Source organism: Boleophthalmus pectinirostris, unplaced genomic scaffold (assembly GCF_026225935.1).
Source record: "Boleophthalmus pectinirostris isolate CB_2022bp ecotype Guang Dong unplaced genomic scaffold, ASM2622593v1 HiC_scaffold_6, whole genome shotgun sequence".
NCBI lineage: Eukaryota > Metazoa > Chordata > Actinopteri > Gobiiformes > Gobiidae > Boleophthalmus > Boleophthalmus pectinirostris.
In genome coordinates, this window is record NW_026571447.1 from 30,019,954 (window position 1) to 30,037,823 (window position 17,870).

At 38.5% G+C, this 17,870-nt stretch overlaps 3 protein-coding genes across 8 annotated transcripts; 1 reads left to right on the plus strand and 2 right to left on the minus strand.

Annotated features, from left to right (window-relative positions):
* Window positions 1-4,687: 4,687 nt before the first annotated feature.
* Window positions 4,688-11,120, minus strand: u2af2a (U2 small nuclear RNA auxiliary factor 2a). Of its 6 annotated transcripts, none has more exons than XM_055163693.1 (13): window positions 10,765-11,120; window positions 10,597-10,676; window positions 10,099-10,240; window positions 9,895-9,930; window positions 9,534-9,637; window positions 9,276-9,427; window positions 9,087-9,203; window positions 8,792-8,932; window positions 8,629-8,715; window positions 7,345-7,467; window positions 7,139-7,225; window positions 6,323-6,571; window positions 4,688-5,854 (listed from the first exon to the last, which is right to left on the minus strand). In XM_055163693.1, exons 2-13 carry the CDS (start codon window positions 10,643-10,645, stop codon window positions 5,720-5,722), a joined length of 1,422 nt encoding a protein of 473 aa, XP_055019668.1. In that variant the 5' UTR covers window positions 10,646-10,676; window positions 10,765-11,120; the 3' UTR covers window positions 4,688-5,719. The 6 variants fall into 6 exon arrangements, with proteins under 6 accessions (XP_055019668.1, XP_055019667.1, XP_020783582.1 ...); XM_055163692.1 differs by having other exon boundaries at window positions 10,597-10,681; XM_020927923.2 differs by having other exon boundaries at window positions 8,629-8,708; window positions 8,794-8,932; window positions 10,597-11,120.
* A 531-nt stretch (window positions 11,121-11,651) lies between these two features.
* Window positions 11,652-14,520, minus strand: ccdc106a (coiled-coil domain containing 106a). The gene is made up of 8 exons (XM_020928047.2): window positions 14,385-14,520; window positions 13,777-13,849; window positions 13,594-13,686; window positions 13,280-13,501; window positions 13,148-13,204; window positions 12,798-13,055; window positions 12,548-12,715; window positions 11,652-12,473 (listed from the first exon to the last, which is right to left on the minus strand). The coding sequence occupies exons 2-8, from the start codon at window positions 13,847-13,849 to the stop codon at window positions 12,157-12,159; spliced, it is 1,188 nt and encodes a 395-aa protein (XP_020783706.1). The 5' UTR covers window positions 14,385-14,520; the 3' UTR covers window positions 11,652-12,156.
* A 1,554-nt stretch (window positions 14,521-16,074) lies between these two features.
* LOC110163146 (transmembrane protein 238-like) lies at window positions 16,075-16,989 on the plus strand. Its single transcript, XM_020928081.2, has 2 exons — window positions 16,075-16,150; window positions 16,314-16,989. The coding sequence occupies exon 2, from the start codon at window positions 16,316-16,318 to the stop codon at window positions 16,643-16,645; it is 330 nt and encodes a 109-aa protein (XP_020783740.1). The 5' UTR covers window positions 16,075-16,150; window positions 16,314-16,315; the 3' UTR covers window positions 16,646-16,989.
* Window positions 16,990-17,870: the final 881 nt, after the last annotated feature.

Genomic DNA, 17,870 nt, shown 5'->3' on the forward strand with positions numbered 1-17,870 from the left:
CTGCCTCACCTCCAGCCTACGCCCCCTGTTTAAGAGTCTCCACACCTGTCAGTCTGCCATTTTGTGGGTTTCAGAGTGTCTCTTTGGTGTCAGTCACTCGTTTTCGTTTTAGTACACTGACTTTGTGTTCAGACGCTTGTTTAGTTTAGTTCTGTTTTGTTCTGTTTTGTGCCTTTTTGTTTTGTCATTCATCTCTGCTTCTGGGTTTATGTAGTTTTACTTTAGTTTTGTTGTGTCCCTCAGTTTAATGACCTGTTTTTTGGCACAAAACTGTTAATCCTGGTATTTTATTTCTTAGTTTAGGTTATTTTATGTACATATTTTAGCATGTTTTGTTAATTCATCCTTTTACATTCCTGTTAATTAAACATTACTTAATTTATACAGTTTTCCACCTTGTTTTTTTTGTTACTTGGTCTTGTTACGACCTCAGCGAGTTGGGTCGTAACAAGGGTGAAAGAGGTGAGGTGAATTAAAGGAAACTCATAGTAAGGTGTGGTCTTAAAGTCCCCATATTATTCTGTTTCCTGATCTATGGTGTCATATTGCTTCCTCATCAAAAACATAACCGAAGTCGTGTTTTGTTTCATTCACGAATGTTTTAACACACACCCTGCATTTTTAGGCTAAGTTCTTCTCTCAAACAAAAAACACACATACACCTTCACTAGAATAATTTGGATAATATCTCCTGGTAGCTATAAAAGGTAACTGTTAACTTGAAAACTACCATTTGATGACATCTTAAGGTTTAACAAAACACTTTAGAGATGTAAACAGACAAATAATAAAGGCTTACTCAAACATGTGTAAAGGAAACAAAACACAACTCTGAGTATGTTTTTGATGATTTAACAAGATTCTAACATGGTTTACTAATAATAATAATAATACGTCGGACTTATATAGCTCTTTTTTAGACACTCAAAAGACGCTTACGAACAAATAAGAAGTGACACTGTAGAAAACGGGAATCATGGAGGGAATGCCAGATTGATTAGGTGAGTTTTTAGTCATGATTTGAAGTGCTGCAATGAGTTTGAGTTCTTGATGGATTGTGTTAGTGAGAGGGTTTAAAGCTCACAAGAGTCTATATTTTATTGTAAACCTTTTTACTGTTTTTAACCTCATAGTGTGAAATCATATTCTGAATTACATCACCATAAATAAGAACAGAGCGTAGTATTAGGGGCATATATTGCAGTACCATTCTAACCTATCACACTTTCCCCCAACAGTGGATAGTTAAGTGTTTTGTAAAGTAAGATTTGCCAATAGATCAGGTCTTGAAGTGAACCTGTATAAAGAATTAATTTGCTTTAATTAATTTAACTTCTTTACATTTTCTTGCGGGGGATCTGGGAGGGCCAGAGATAGAAAGGTGAGAGAGGAGAGACAGAGAGGGGGGTGTGCGAGACTGAGATGGAGAGGGGGTAAAGAAAACGAGGGAAAGTATTTGTGAAGAGAAGCCACCTGTTGACTCTTTGACAGCGATGATAAATGAAGCCATCCGGAGAAGTGCCATTGCTGCTAAACTAAAGACACCTGTCCGTGATTTTAAATGACTTTGTGTGTAATTATGCCTCTTTTCTGAGCGGCTTCATCTGAGGAGATTGATAGGACGAGTCACCGACAGTCTCAGGCCATCAATAATGTACAGTGTGCTGATGCAAACGGGCCCACATAAGTCACCCACGCGCCTGTCACAGCTCCAGAGCGCACACGTGTTTTTATGGACAGTCCTGTGGCTCACTGTACAGGATAAAAAACAGTAGAGGGCGCTCACAAGTGACTTTTAGTATGGTCAAATAGAAGGAAAAATAGTGCAAGTCCCATTCCTGGATATGGGGCTTGAATTAAAACTAATAACAAATTTAAGAAATGATTAGCCCACTTATAATTCCTATTACCTATTACACAATTTTCTGATCTGTGTTATAATGTTCCTCATCACAAACATACCTGGAGTTTTGTTTGGTTTCATTCACACATTTTAACTCGAAAACCCATATTTTAGGCTGAGTTCTTGTCTCAAACAGAAAACACTCTGTTCCACCTTGTGATATCATGTGTTAATACAGGAAGTGCTCCACTGTGTCTTTAAACTCCATGAACCTTCACTAGAATCTTTTGGATGATTTCAGACCTGGAATTGCCGATCTCTACTGAACTAAAGGTAAAAGGAGCTGTTAACTTGAAAACTATGACCTCGCAAAGCAGAGGTGGGATCAAGTCGTTGTTTTGCGAGTCTCAACTAAGTCCCAAGTCTTTGACCTCAAATCCGAGTCAAGCCCAAATCAAATACAGAGTTACTGGACCCGTAAGTTCAAGTCAAATCCAAGTTGTCTGCTCTGAGCTTCAAGTCATTTCAAGTTTTTAGACTTTTGCAATTTATATGACTTTTAATCTAAATTGTACTTAAAAAGTCATGGTATGTTTATATATGAGTATTTATATAAGAGTTGCAGAAATGTAAATTGTTTCCTTTTTAAATGTCTTGACAGAATCTTAGAGTGACTCATTACGGTAAGAATATAAAGAATTAAGAATTAAAAATCCAGTTATTTTGTCATGTCGTCTACACTGAAATGGAAGGATCATGTTCTATGTAGTTCCCTCTGTTTTACTGCATTGTACTGTATATTACTGTAGTACATTTGAGTATAACAGTCTTTTAGTTACATCCAAAGTACCAACCAGAAGTGGGAGGGACATGATCCAGTTTGTTCCTGTAAAATTAAGCACCACATTTATCCACTGTAAAGAGGAAATAAAAATCTAGAAAAACATACAGGTATTTTTTAGTCTTTTCAAGTCATAGGGCTCAAGTCCAAGTTGAGTCCCAAGTCTTAGTCCATTTTATCAAGTCAAGTCTCAAGTCATAAAAATAGTGACTCAAGTCTGACTCGAGTCCAAGTCCCCACCTCTGTCATAAAGTGGATGAGAGCCTTTTGTGCTTTGGAGATTTTGACAAACTAATAGTCCCGGATTACTCAAACATGTGTGAATGACACAAAACACAACTCAGAGTATGTTTTTGATGAGGTGAACAACAATACAGCATGCATCTTCACTTGAATCTTTTGAATTATTTCAGCCCTGGAATTGCTGATCTCTACTGAACTAAAGGTAAAAGGGGTGTTAACTGTGACCTCACAAAGCAGAGGTGGGGTCAAGTCGTTGTTTTGGCTTAAAGATCACATGAATGAATTTTGTGTAATACAGGACCTTTAAGAAAGATGAAATAAGGTGTAACACAACCCTGATGGTTACATTTCACCTTGGCCAGGCATTTTCCAAAAAAGTCCAAACTAGACAGTATAAATTTTATTGACAGGACAGCATAGTAAACTTCTCCAATAAAGTATTTCATTATAATTAAGTTCTGTAGCATCTTTATATAACAGAACATCATTATTAGGCTCTGTTTTCCCTATAAGTCAGTAGCTTCTCAGTTTGGAGAAGGACAATGGGGCTGGCGGTGCATCAATGGCTAAAATTGGGGTTGCTAGGAGAAGAAGCTCCGTCCTAGGCTTTAAGGGTTCGTTTCGTTTAATTGCTGACTTGACTTTGAATTTGCATATACTTTACCCTGTCGACTTTATACGCACCTTGGGCTCTTCTGCTGCAGTGCACTATCTTTGTGAATGAAATCAATGCAGAGAAGGTGCCCAGAATGACAATGACCATCACCCCAGTCTGAACTCACCACTAGGGGGCATCATGCACTGCAGTATCAGCCCTTGGGAGGGTAAAAGCTCCAAACAGCCGGATCTCCTGCTGTTTCGTAATAATGGAGGCAGGGGTCTGTCACATTTAGCTGATCTAAGGCTCAGGACGACGGCTGTGGCCCTGGGGAGAGAGCCACAGGGTTAATTTGTACTGATTTCACTATTATTAAAGATGCATTGTGTAACTTACTGTATCTGGTGCTTTCTTGCTTGATTTCATGGAGATATTTGCCTGTCATGTTCCACAGATTTTACAGCTAAAAAACTTAATTTAAAAACATGCATTCTTACTCTGAAAAGGGTCCTCATAGATTATTACTGGTTAATGTTATGAAGCTAAAGCTATGGCATTGAGAAACCAAGGGTGGGCAAACTACAGCCTGGGGACCAAATGCAGCCCTTAAATTTTTTTAATTCGGCCCGCCAAACCTGAATAAATTATAATAGTAAAAGTTGTAATGCTTTGTAATGATTTTCAATTGAAATTCAAGCACGTTTTCTACATATCCCATGTTATTTTTTTTTCTCTTATGAAATAGATTACTGAAACACTCCATCCATCTGCTCCCGGTCTGGCCCTTCCGTCAAATTTTAGAACCCTTTGTGGTCCATGAGTCAAAAAGTTTGCCCACCCTTGCATTAAACACATGTAACTTCTTCATGGAAACAGGCACTCTTCACCAGACAAGTTATATAATGCACCTTTAAGTGGCATGTAGCTATAGGCCTACTTTTATTATATCATAACATTGACAAAAACAACAAATATGAGCTATACTGTTTTTGTCAAATAAAAAAGCATATTGTTTTTGCTCAACGAGTTACAGAACCAAAGCAACGCTGCTGAGCTATTACTGTCAAACAACTCCCCCTTATGGTCATAACCACTAACTGCAAAACCTCAAAATTTGCCAGTGAAATTAATTCTCAAAATACAAGAACAAGGAACAGTGAGGTATTAGTCACATGTTTATTTGGTCTTGTAAAAGAAGCGAGACGTTGCACAAGAAACAACCGGGTTCAACAGATCTTACATCTCAGATTGGTTGAGAAATTAGAAAAAAGAAAATTATAACAGCCTAATGCAGAATAAAGCACAACATATTTTGACGTCTCAGCGTGTACAAACGGGGCAAACAAAGGGGCAATCGAAATTTATGTCGTTTGAAATTTCCTCTTTAAATAACTTTAAGGCTTTAGGTATGACAACCTTTAGTACCAATCTTTTACCGTTCGATTTTCCATATTGTGGTTCTCAAATTTACACTGGGCTTAACTGCAGACACAATACTAACAACTTAATATGTTAAAAGCTTCTCAGAAATAGAAAAAAATACAGAAAAAAACAATAGGGTAATAGTAATCAATCAGAGATGCCACTAACAGTATTGAAGTAACAGTTGACATTCAAATATTCAGTCCAATTACGTTTAACATTTCAAATCCATCAGCCTGTGGACAGTAGTCTGACAAAAGCAAAGAAACAAAGAAAATTACTTAAACATAGAAAAAGCCCATGTCTTTGTGATGATGGCAAATGGATATTACAGCTACAGTATCTACATTTGAAGACCAAACAAAATGCCTTCTCCTTTTCAACATTCTCACACATTTCTGTCTCAAATAACCCCTTGTGTTTATTGTTCCCTCTTGTTGCCTCTGTCCAGTTACGGCTTCACACTAAAATACATAAAACAGACTAACTCTGTGGTGATACAAACCTGTAAGTGTGGCACCCTATCCCACCCCAAATGACATCACTGTGCCAAAGTATAAAAATTGTTGACCCCCACCCTCAATTACACACACACACTGCAAAAATCTTTGACGCTCCTGCCCCTACAACTCCAAAAACACTAATTTCGTTCCCAGAATTTCGTGTATTCACTGACTGGATTTCAGCCTTAAATTTTGTTACCAAATCGCTTAAAAGGGCTTGTTTGGAAACGGGCAGTGTGCTCCCTCCCTCCCCTCGTCTGGAGCCTCTTCTACCAGAAGTCTCGGCGGTGATATGCGTCTGGATCGCAGTATTTGGTCACCACCACCCTGTTTGCAAACTTCCTTCCCGTCAGTCCCTGCATGGCCTTCTGGGAGTCGAAAACTGAGGTGAACTCAACAAAGATCTACAAAACAAAGGGATTATTATTATAATATACACCGATCAAGACAGCAGGTAAAGAATTGGAATAATAACATTGATACTGGCATGTCAAAGTTTACAATTTTTGTGCTTAAATGCATTGTTTTGTTGCATGTGAACTACAAAGAACATAATCCTTTGCCGTTTCTGTGCAAGCCAACATTATATTACTGCTATTAAACATCTTTTTAATCCTGTTTTTTCTTTGGAATGTATATATGAGATAATTTCCTTTGGCCATGTAACAGCAAAGAGGGAAAGGTCTAGGTTTAACCCAAACTGTGGAAGATTCACAGCAATGTACCAGAAAGTTTAGCACAAAAATATATATATGACTGACTTTTTAAGAGGAAATTACATGCTAGCTTGCACTTTCACCATAAACAGCAACAACATGACACGATAATATTGTAGTTCCATCTCTAAAAGAAATGCTACAGAGGTGTTGTACCTTGCCAGTCCCAGGTACTTCCAGGCCATCCACAGGTCGAGGGATCTCGATGCTCTTGACTTGGCCGTACTTGCTGCACTCATCCCTCACGTCCTCCACGATCTCTTCATACTCCTCGTCGTCGATCAGCTCTTCAGGGGCCACCATGTTCATCAGACAGAGCACCTCCGTGGGCAGACCTCCCATCTGTGTCACCGAGCTGTTCAGGCCTGGCACCTGCAGTGTGACGGGGGTCTGGTTTATGGTGGTCTAGAGACAGGCACAAGAGCCATGATGGAATTATTAACAATACACCAACAAGAGGCGGGAAATACTAACAGTTAAATATTGATATTGTTATTTGGGATATAAATGCAAACACAATCCCTCAAACTACTCTATATTGGCATTTATCCAGATTTGTGGTTAATTCTATGGTTCAAACACTTTTAGTGCAATATGACATTGATTATCATCATCAGGATAGTTAAAAATTACTGCTTTCAGGTTCAGTGCAACTGGGTCCAAACACAAACAACAGTTCATGATTTCTACTTTTGTCCATCCACTTCAGCTGTAATTGGCTAGCCTTAGTCATGCTGAGTGAGTAACCAATCACAGTGAAACCTCAAAAGAAGCAGGTTAACTACCTCTTCTAAAAAATATATTCACCACTACACTGACAGGTTTCCCCAGTGGCACTGAAGGATTGAACAAATTTTCTTACAAGGACAATAAAGTGTACCTTAACTTAGCCTTAGATTTGTTTTCAGTGTCATCTCTTGACAAAGCACCTGTGGAAGTAAAAGCTTTTGATTTCTAGTCCATTTCACTCACCAAACTGGCATTCTTGGAGCCCACACTGGCTCTCTGCACCAAGAGCTTCTTGTCTCCTAGCTGCATGCCATTCAGCCCAGCAATGGCCTGTGGACGATTTGTACAATTCAAAGAAACACCTTTAGACACTTTGTATTCGGGAGGTACTGGAGTCATGGATGAATGGCTTTGATTTGATGGTTTGAATCCACATTTAACGGGGTTACCTGGTCATTAAGGTTGACGTCAACATATTCACAAAACGCATATCCCTTGGAAAGGCCAGTGGCACTGTCCTTCACAAGATTGAAGGCCTTTAGAGGGCCAAATGAAGTCAATAACTCCTTCACCTAGACAGAATGGGAAGAAACGAACATCTAAAAACAACACTTTTAGGGCACTTCGGGCTCGACACAAACGCCAAAAAGACGCATGAAGTTTTATTTCGGTGTATTCAATTTTATCACTGTATCCAAAGCTCAGATCATAGTTTCTTTGCTGCAGGTCCTATGATCTTCTCTACGGGAACCTACTCCTGGTTTATTGTCAGCTTTTTTGAGAATTCATTTTAACATTGCATTGACAATGTTAAACCTTTTTATATTTATTTAGTAATAGGTTTCAATGGGTTTAACATTAATCGTTTCCACCAAAGCATCCAACACTCTAGGTTGGTGTGTTTATCTGTCTGGGATAACAACAGCATTCCACCAACAAGTGAGCGCTGTGGGAAGAACATTTTCTACTTTTGAATGTGTTTTTTAGGTGATGTCTCTTATCTAATAATTGCAGATACCAAAGATGTGAGTCATACAAAAACCTGCCTCCCTAGGGCAGCTCAGTCCGCAAGATACTAGAGGCACATTTTGGCTCTGGTACCCAGGACAGTTCGCCTTGGCGCACTTATTTGTAATAGCAGAATCCATTTCCATGCTTCAGGGAAGGCTGCAGGTACAGGGGTCTGCTACATCAGCAGCTGACAACACCAAATCTTTTTATTTAGAAAATTGTACCCGATTTATATATACACTATTTTTAATCATAAGGCCGTCATCTCAGCCATTCATAAAAGGACGTTCGGTGAATTCAGGTTTGGAGCGTTATGAGACATGGGTAAAGCTAAAGTAAACCGGAAAGTACCTTGGTTTATTCAGCTTTTTCACTGTAAATGTGGCTTTTTGATGTTTTGTGTTTGCTAGAGTTTGCATTCTCTTGCACAATGTGCAGTGCAATGCTATGCGTAGCTCCTTCTTATCTTAAGTGGACCTGAAGCTGAAAAGGGCTAAACACCTTTGGAAGGTAGTACCTCACATGGGCCATATCAGACCTCTCAAACAGGCCGGTATGGTGCACTTCAAACCTCACGAACCCCTGCAAACCTAGGAAAACGCGGGTAACCCCAAACGAGACCACCCTGTACGACGCTAATGGAAACGATTTTAGGCTTTCGTTTGTTTTCCCGCGCTTTGGGTAAGTATGGATAAAGTACAGTACCACGTGCAGGTACCGACCTGGTCATCATTCAGATAATTGGGCAAACCACCAATGAAGAGCTTGTGGGCTGAGTCCGGAACCACTGTTGACACAACACCTGCCAGACCAATAATTGTGAATTTCTTTGTCATTATTAGGGTAAAACTTAAAAAACCAAAAATGAATCATTATATGATTAGTACCTGGTACATAAACACTGGGGTTTTCACTAACACCAGGCAGCGGCTGGTAGTCATGAGGACGCCGAATCTTCAGACTCTGACCTTGAAAGATGATGCCATCAAACGCCATCGCCTGCGTGGTTTCATCCACTGAACGGAACTGCAAAAATACAAAAAATAGGAAAAAATTTTGAGGAAACCATTATATAGATAAAGCAAAGATAACTTTAATTTTTTAAGTTAACTTAAGTAGAACAAAGGACAGTCTAAACATAATTAAGTGGAATCTTTGTGTTCCACAATATCAAACTCACCTCAAGAAAGGCAAAATTCTTGTCTTGGTTGATCTGTACAGCAAGGACTGGGTTTCCAGGGGCCTGGGTGAGACCACCAAGACGCATCTGGGCATTGAAGAAGTCCATCATAGACTCCTGCAAAAAGTTAAATGTTATATGCAATGAAAATAATTACGGTTGATTTTACAGATAAACTCTCATGTTTACCTCAGTGATGCCAAAAGGGATGTTGCCCACATAAAGACGCCGGGCCTGTCTTGTCATCTGGCTGCCCACGACTGGCACAGGGGTGGGGGCCACAGTCAGCCCGTCCGGAGTCATGGTCGGTAAAAGCGCAGTGGCAGGAATCTGTCCCGCAGCTGAAATAGAACAGAATTGAATGTATATTTATAATTCTAGTACACAGGAGGAATTATATGTAATACATGTATGCAGTATAATGCTGACACAGAAACACAGACTTACCCTGCATGGCTTTGTACTGCATGGGTGTAATGTGTTCAAAACCAGGAGGTGGGACATCCCAGTACTTCTTGATCTTCTTTTTCTTTTCACGATGAGGTGAGCGACTATTAGTGGGGAAAAAAATGAATAAAAAGGAAATACAAATTTATACATAATTCTACTTTAAAACTGAATGTATAAACATGATATTGTCCTTCCTAAATATGACATACCTTTTATATTTTAAATCATCTGTTTAGGTAAAATTCATACATTATGAACATTGCACAATTGTGTTTTCTGGTTGAGATTTCATTGTGCTGTAATCCGATAAAATTACTTTGTATGACGTTACAAACCCAAGTTAATTTGCTGTTATTACCTTCCAGCATTGTCCTGAGGAAAGCTGGATGGTGAGCTGAAATGACATTGGAAGGATTTCACGTTTATCTCAACAAGTAGGGGGTACTGTGCTAAAAATAATAATTTACACTCAATAATTTGTCAAGAGCTGGTCATAGCAAAGCTCTGAATGTTTGGAGCAGTATGAGACGTGCTTATTATGAAATAGTTTTGAGAAACAAACCTGCGTCTGTGTCTGCGCTCTTTGCTGTCCCCTCTGCGGTCCCGGCTGCGTCTGTCCCGGTCTCTGCTTCTCCGTTTCCGGTCTCTGCTGCGGCTGCGGGAGGAGGAACGCCGGTGGTGCCTGTTCTCTTTGTCCCGTTCAGCTGCAAAAGAAAAAGAAAAAAGAAAAAACATGTTTGAGGTATAACTATCACGGCTCATTATTGCAGTCACGTGCTGTGCAGATAGAACAGATTATCACAAACTAGTTTAGCACCGTAACAATGTAAAGGTGATGCCAGAAATCAAAACAATAATGCTCAGAAACAAGAGACACAATTTATACGGCACAATAGCTGGTAAAGATATAATGTGTGGCCCATTCATGGAACGAGCACCTCTCCGCGCGCCGCCACATAAACACAACAGAAGTAGCAGACATAACACAACACAGCCGCTACCACTGCATATGTTTCAGCGTCATAACACTGTTATAAAAACGATTGTGCACATCGCTTACCTTGTTTGTTTTCGGAGAGCTGTCTTTCAAATTCGTCAAACTCCGACATCTCGGCGGCTGCTCCGCTGGCGCTAACTAGCCTAAGCTAGCAACAAAGTGTGCACTTAAAACAGGTCCTTTCGATTTTGAAGTGGCCAAAAAGCTTCGAATATTTGACGCCTTACTTACAGTTTTAAGAAAAGCCCAAACCAGCACAGACTAGTGGGGTGGTACTTTGTTCCAGTAAAAGCGTGTTGGTGTGCAGATAAAGAAACGTGTTCGCCCCGTTAGCTGCTAACTAGCCTGTAGCAAAGTCCAGAGCAGGCCCGAGTCAAAGAGCCGCGAGCAGAGCCGCACAATGAATGAGCGCTTCTGTGCTCACATATGGATCCCCAAATCGCTGGCCGACCAACGATGCATTGAATATTGGAACCAAGAACATGCATCAATTGATGTTTAAAGGATAGAAAATAACAATAAAGAAATCGGTATGCCCGCTTTTTGCTTCGTCTCCCAGATACTCCGTGACACCGGAAGTTGAAGTCGTCTTCCGGCACAGAAAAATCTCTAAAATCATAATGGGTCTTACAAAAATCTAAATACTTTATTTAATATACATCATACAGACAAATTCAAACGCAGCATAGACCACAAAATTAAACATATTTATGTAATTTCGTTTGCGTCCACATTTGATATAAATCTGGCGCCATCTAGTGAGAATAGATCTTATTTATTTTTGTATGTATACGATATTAAGATTTATCTTCAGTTCTGTTTTTACATTTAAAGATGCACTTTGTAACTTTCTGATGGAGGTTCCATCATCTGCTTGTCTCTACAGAGAACCTCAGAAAACATAACTTTTTTGTGTGTGATTACCACTCCACAGATCTGACCTGTAAATTGTCCTAGTGGCACCATGTGCTTCTTTGTCACATTGTGGAACTGTGCAGCAAGGGTATATAATGCACCTTTAACAATGACCAACCAAAAGTGTTTAAAGTAACAGTACTTTCTAAATTGTATTTAACTCCTCTTGTAATTTACTAAATACATAAAAAATGCAATGCCCATACATTTCACAGCGTATTTTAATAATATTTCAGTCTGGAATATTGTAAAAAATAGTTTGATGAGTAAATTTCTTAATCATTTATACACAAATTGTGATGAAAGATACAATTTGTTGGAATAAGGACCAGCAACAACTTTCCACATTACAAGTAACAAACAGTACATGATTTAATGTGCAAGTAAAAATAATATACATTTTCTTCTTAATTATTTGGACAATAAGGTACAGACCACAATATACATATTTTTGCATGCTTTTTGTAATGAACATAACAATAACAACGCCACCATCAGTTCAGTTTTACTACTAAAACTACTTAAAATGTGTTTATACAAATTTAGTAGATGAAATGGTACACTTCAAGTATTACAAAGAACCTACAAATATTGCAAAGAGCTAAATCACTACGTAAGTGACAAAAATAAAACAATGATACAGCAATACAAAATATAAAAAGTTAAAATATACAGGAAGAGTAACAAAACCCTCTAATAGCACTAACCTCAGTTTCTAAACCTGTACGAGATTGGCAGGAGCAGGTTATTCTTCTTCAGGGCCTGTACTCTGCACAATGTCTCCTCGTCCAGAGCAGCATAGCAGCGCCGCGCATAGTCCAATAGCTTCTCTTTGGACGAGTCAAATTCACCCACCTCAGCCAGTTTTTCAGGGGCTACTAGTAGTAGTTCTGCTATTGGGGTAGTGGAAGCCACTGTGTTGCGGTCTACACCATGGATCTCAAAGGCCTTGGTCATATTCTTAAGCCTCTGGTAAGTAAGAAGAATCTTTTTGTAACGAAACAAGACTCCAGCAGCATCTTTCACTATAGAGAACAGAGAAACAGGGTTAAAATAGTGAAGCAGAGTTTGTGATTTGTGCTTTGCTCTTTATTCTAACCTCTCTGTCTTTCTCGTCCACTCCTCATCACTCGTCTTTTCTTCAGCTGCGGTTGGTTAAAGTTGATGTCGTCTGGGATCATGTCTTCCCCTGATATCAGCTCCTCGTCCTCCACAAATGCCTCCTGATCCAGATATTTAGAAGACTCTCCCAAAAGAGAAATGGAATCTGTTGAGACACAAAAAGATATTCTCAGTGACACATATTAAAGGCGTTTATTTGTACAAACTTCATCCACAGAAAGCTTCACCTGTAACATTATTGTGTGCACTGATGGGGGGCCTTGTATTGTTGATGTTTGCACTGCTGCCTCCAGGCGTGACAGCAGAAGTGCTTTGTCCTTGCAGTAGTGCTTGAGATTGTGAGTTGAACAGGGCGTTCATGGAGGCGAGTTGATTAGTTATTTGATTTGCAACATGATTCTTGGACCCCATTAGTGAAGCAGGACCAGGCCTCCGAGGAATAAACTGACGTGTTTGAAAATGCTGTGAGTCTGTCTTCTGTTGCTCTGTAAAGAACAAAATATAAAAAAGATGATCACAACTTAAAGTTTAAATTACACCGAATTGATTAGTTAAATAATAAAAATATAATTCTTACCCATAGGACGCTCATCATTTTTTCTTCCTCTCCAGGTATAGCGCCCGGAGTCATAGCCTACAGAGAAAAAGCATTATTAGAAAGTAATAATTTCACATTTTTACTTTTTTGCACACACCCTTTATGCCTTACCATTACTGTACTGTCTCTGGCTCTGATCTGGCTCTGTATTCTTTGTGGACGAGATGAATCGATCCAACTGGCATCGTAGGAAGTCTCTCTCCTCTTCCAAATCTTCAATACGTTTTTGCAGCCAAGAGTTTTTCTCCAGAGAGATCTGAAGCTGAGTCCGCAAGTTCGTTATTAATATGTAAGAGTTGCTGACTTGAGATGGACCAACTGAGGAAGGAGATTCTGGAAAAACAAAACACAGAAAACAATTAAAATATACTTTAAATGACTTAATTATTAATTTTTTATTCTCAATTTTAATTAGTGCTGCTTGCCTTCAAAACTCTGTTCACTGTCATTGAAAAATCCAGGTTGCTCAAAGTTACCTTCTTCGTAAGGTATGGAAAATGAGGCTTCAATTTTAGGAACTATAAACACAAAAACACAATAAAAAGATGAGTGCAAGTATTACAGAAAACGTAACTTAAAACAGACATAAAGTTGTCATTAGTATTAACCTTGCATGTTGAGTGAGTTTGGATGCTCCTTGGACGTAGATGTAGAATTATCTGTCCTGGTTCCGTTTTCCATCTCAAAGAAACAGAAAAACTCTTACAAAAGCTTGTTACTGTGTTATATTTTACTGTGGAGCCGGAGTAAGACTTCTCCTACAGTTCAGTACATCCCCAAAAAACACGGTACTAACAAAATGAGCAGTAACTCGTTAAAACACAATCGATGCATTTTGCGAAAATCATCATGACCATAAAAAAATCATAAGGTGTTAAAATAAACAAATATAACAAATTACATATTCTTTATAAAATGCATGCTTTAAGAGATCTGAAACACGTCTTATAATATCAAAAGATAACGTTGCAGGTTATTGCGTTTTGTGGCACACGTTTTGATCTCTAAAAATAACAAGTCATTTCAAAGCAGGAGAAAGCGTGTTAGCTGCGTGTGCTAGTAGCATGTGTTAGCCCGAACTGGAGCTAGCGACATTTGTTGAGAGAAAATCTAATTACGATCCCTTTCTGTAAAATGTCTCAGCTTTAACCGACTGCTTTTGTCCATAAAGCAGTTTCTCACATGATCTATAAGGTGTATACAAATCGGTACTTACCACTTTGTGTTTGTAATAACTTATCCACAGACATGTAATAAGGCGTTATTACTCTGTCATAGCTCACTTTCTCGGCTTTATCCTCTGGCCTACAAGCTAACAATAACAATTAGCGTTTTTCTACCAGCAGACACACGTCATTTCCGTGTTTATGCCAAATAAACCCCTAAACATGCACCTATAGTATTCATCTTTACATCAGAACATTTCACTGATACACGTATTGTTATAAGACAGGGCACATTAGGTTTAGTTGTACTGAAATAATCTCTCTACAACACTTATTTTTTTTAATAATAATGATCCATGCAGCTGTAGCGTTAATCGTGTCTCAAACTGTAGTACCTCTAAAATAAACAAACTTTATTGATCCACAAGGGAAATTATTTGGACACAGTTGCTCATTTATTACACTATAATATAATAACAAAGAGTAAAAAATATAAATGGTAATAATAATTGCTAAATAAGACAGGTGTCACATAAGGCATAATTCTTTTTTTTTTTTTTTTTTTTTTTTTTTTTTGTACCTATGTATGTAGATGGATACGTATGTGTATATATGTGTGTGTGTGTCTAGGTATGACGTTCAGGTATAATATGTATTGTTTGGTTGGGGGGTGGGAAGGACAAAGACAACATATTATTCTGCTTTAATAAAAAAAAAAAAGGCATAATTATATAAATTTATATGTGTAAGTCAAAATAAAATAGAAAAATAAGTAATCAAATATAAAATAATAATAATAATGATAATGCATCAGTTTTATATAGCACTTTTATGGACATTCAAAGACGCTTTACATAGCATTATCCATTCCACAGTTGCCCTGGGGCAGACTGACGGAAGCGAGGCTGCCAATCTGCGCCATCGCCCCCTCCGACCACCACCATCACTCACGCACACACCACTTTCATACTAGGCATTGAGGGTGAAGTGCCTTGCCTAAGGACACAACAACAGTCACAACTAAATCTCAGCTGTATACAAGAGGTCAAAGTGCAAGCGCAACAATGATATGATGATTGATGGTAGGACATTTAGAATAATTTTATAATTAGGCAGAAATTCATATGATGAGAACTCAAATATTGACACACTTTTGATGGTTCAGCAATGTCAATAAATATAAACACTAACAATATAATCCGTATTGTAGGGACTGAACTGAACATTAGTAGGTTACTAGAAGGTATGGGGCTGGATAATCGGATTTGAGCAACTGCAGATTGAAATTATTGTAAAGTTATTCTATATTTGTCCAGTTATTCTTCAGCACTGATGCATGTTCGGATGGGTGCACATTTATTTATTTATTTATATTTTTGTATTCATTATTATTATTATTTGTGTGTGTGTCCCATATTTATCATAACATGGTGTCTTAAACCTTCACAAAATAAATAAATAAATAGATAAATAACTAAATAATAAAAAGTCTCTTAGTAGTCTAAAAGTATGTTCTTTGGAGCAGAGTTTTGGCAAGAGACTAAACTATTGCCCAACTAATCATTTAATTTCCTGAGGACTGTGCGTGTTTCTTTAACTCTGCAGGGGCCAAGTCTAGAGTAATTGTGCAGCAACCGCCTGAGAACAATGCAGCACAGGTAAACACAGGACAGGTACACACAGGACAGGTAAAGCAGGTTCAGGTGGGACGGTATCAGGTTTCAATATCGTTATGTTTAACTGATTCAAACGCTGCACCCGCATAACAAATATTCAAGACTAATATACAAGGCTGAGAAAGACCCAACTCGCTTTGGTAAGGTGTTAATTTACTATATTTGCTTTTGTAGAGTTTATTAAAATTGCTGCTTGTTGACTTCCTGAGAACAGGTGTGGCACTTGAAACAGGACTATTCAAAGCAGTGTTCCCTACTAACCGAGTATAAACATATTTTTTGTTCTTTTTGTTATTCCTGTAGTGATGGCACCAAAAAATGATGGTTTATCCCATTGTAAGCTGGCCCTGGTATTTGCTGTGCTCACGGATTTGATTGGAGCCGTCGCTCTTCTCACCGGGGTGTTTGCTCCGCTGGAGATACAAGGACAGGACTTTGGGGATTTGATGGTGTACACGGGAGCTCTGCTGGTGCTCATGTCTCTGGCCGGGTGGGTGATCTGGTACAGCGGGAACATAGAAGGTCTCACCACGCAAAAGGAGCTGGGTGGTCCAGTAGGGGGCGCTGTGGACCGCCTCGCGCGCTCCCTAAGCCGCAGAATACGACTCCCCAGGACCCGCAGCAGCCCCACATGAGAAGAACTACAACTCCTCATCCTCATTATGAAAGAATATTAGAGTACCTCAACCTGTGGACTATTTTCCAACTAACCTAAATAATGTTCTTATTTCAGTGTCTGACTTAAATGTATAGGAACCAGAGGTAGGGACTGTCTTGAGTCAGACTTGTAAGACTTGAGTCACTATTTTTAGGACTTGAGACTTGACTTGATAAAATGGACTAAGACTTGGGACTCGACTTGGACTTGAAGGTCAGTGACTTGGGACTTGACTCGGACTTGAGGCCTGTGACATGAGAAGACTTGATAAACACTCAAATCTGAATTCTTTGTATTCTGACTGTAATGATTCACTTGATCTTGTCAAGACATTTAAGAAGGGAAAAAAATACATTTCTACAACTCTTATATACTCTATAAATGCTCATATATACATTTTATCTTAAAGTCAATAAATTGCACAAATCTAAGCTATATTTGTTACTTTGGTTTAATGACTTGAAGCTCAGAGCAGATGAGTTGGACTTGACTTGGACTTGAGGTCAAAGACTTGAGACTTACTTGAGACTTGTAAAACGATGACCTCTGATAGGGACTTTCAGGATGGGTCACATCGCCTGCCTGATTCTATGGAAATATAAAGTTAAAACCATACATTTTTTTAAAGATTCTCCTCTGATATGCCTGTTTATATAGTTATGTCATACACTGTGGAAGATTATAATTGAAGGGTCATGGTCCTCATCCAGGCCATATAAGAATCAGTTTTGTGGAAGTTCAAGTTTGAGTTAGGATACTTTGTTTTTCTAAGGTTTTCAGTGCAAAAACACAACATGCCTTTTTTAGTCTAATATTCTGGTTTAAAGTGTCTTGTTGCTATTTTAGATCTGGTAGTACCCAAGAAATGTGTCAAAAAAAACAGAAAATGCACACCAAAATTCTTGTAGAGGTGCAAATGCACGGAGTAGCAAGAAAAAAGGCATAGCACTCTCAGATGGCCGATTTTTTATTATTATTTTTTTATTTCAAGAAATTTATTGCAAGAAAAATATATGATGAAGGTGTTTTTTTGCCGAAATGTTATTTTAGAAATAAAAAAGCTTTTGAACATCGGCCATCTGAGTGTGATATGCATTTTTTCACATTTGACCCAAGAAATGTGTGACGTAATTGAATATACAGAAGCACTAGTACAAAGACACAAGTATTAAGTACAATAACTGTAAGTTTGGAAATCCATT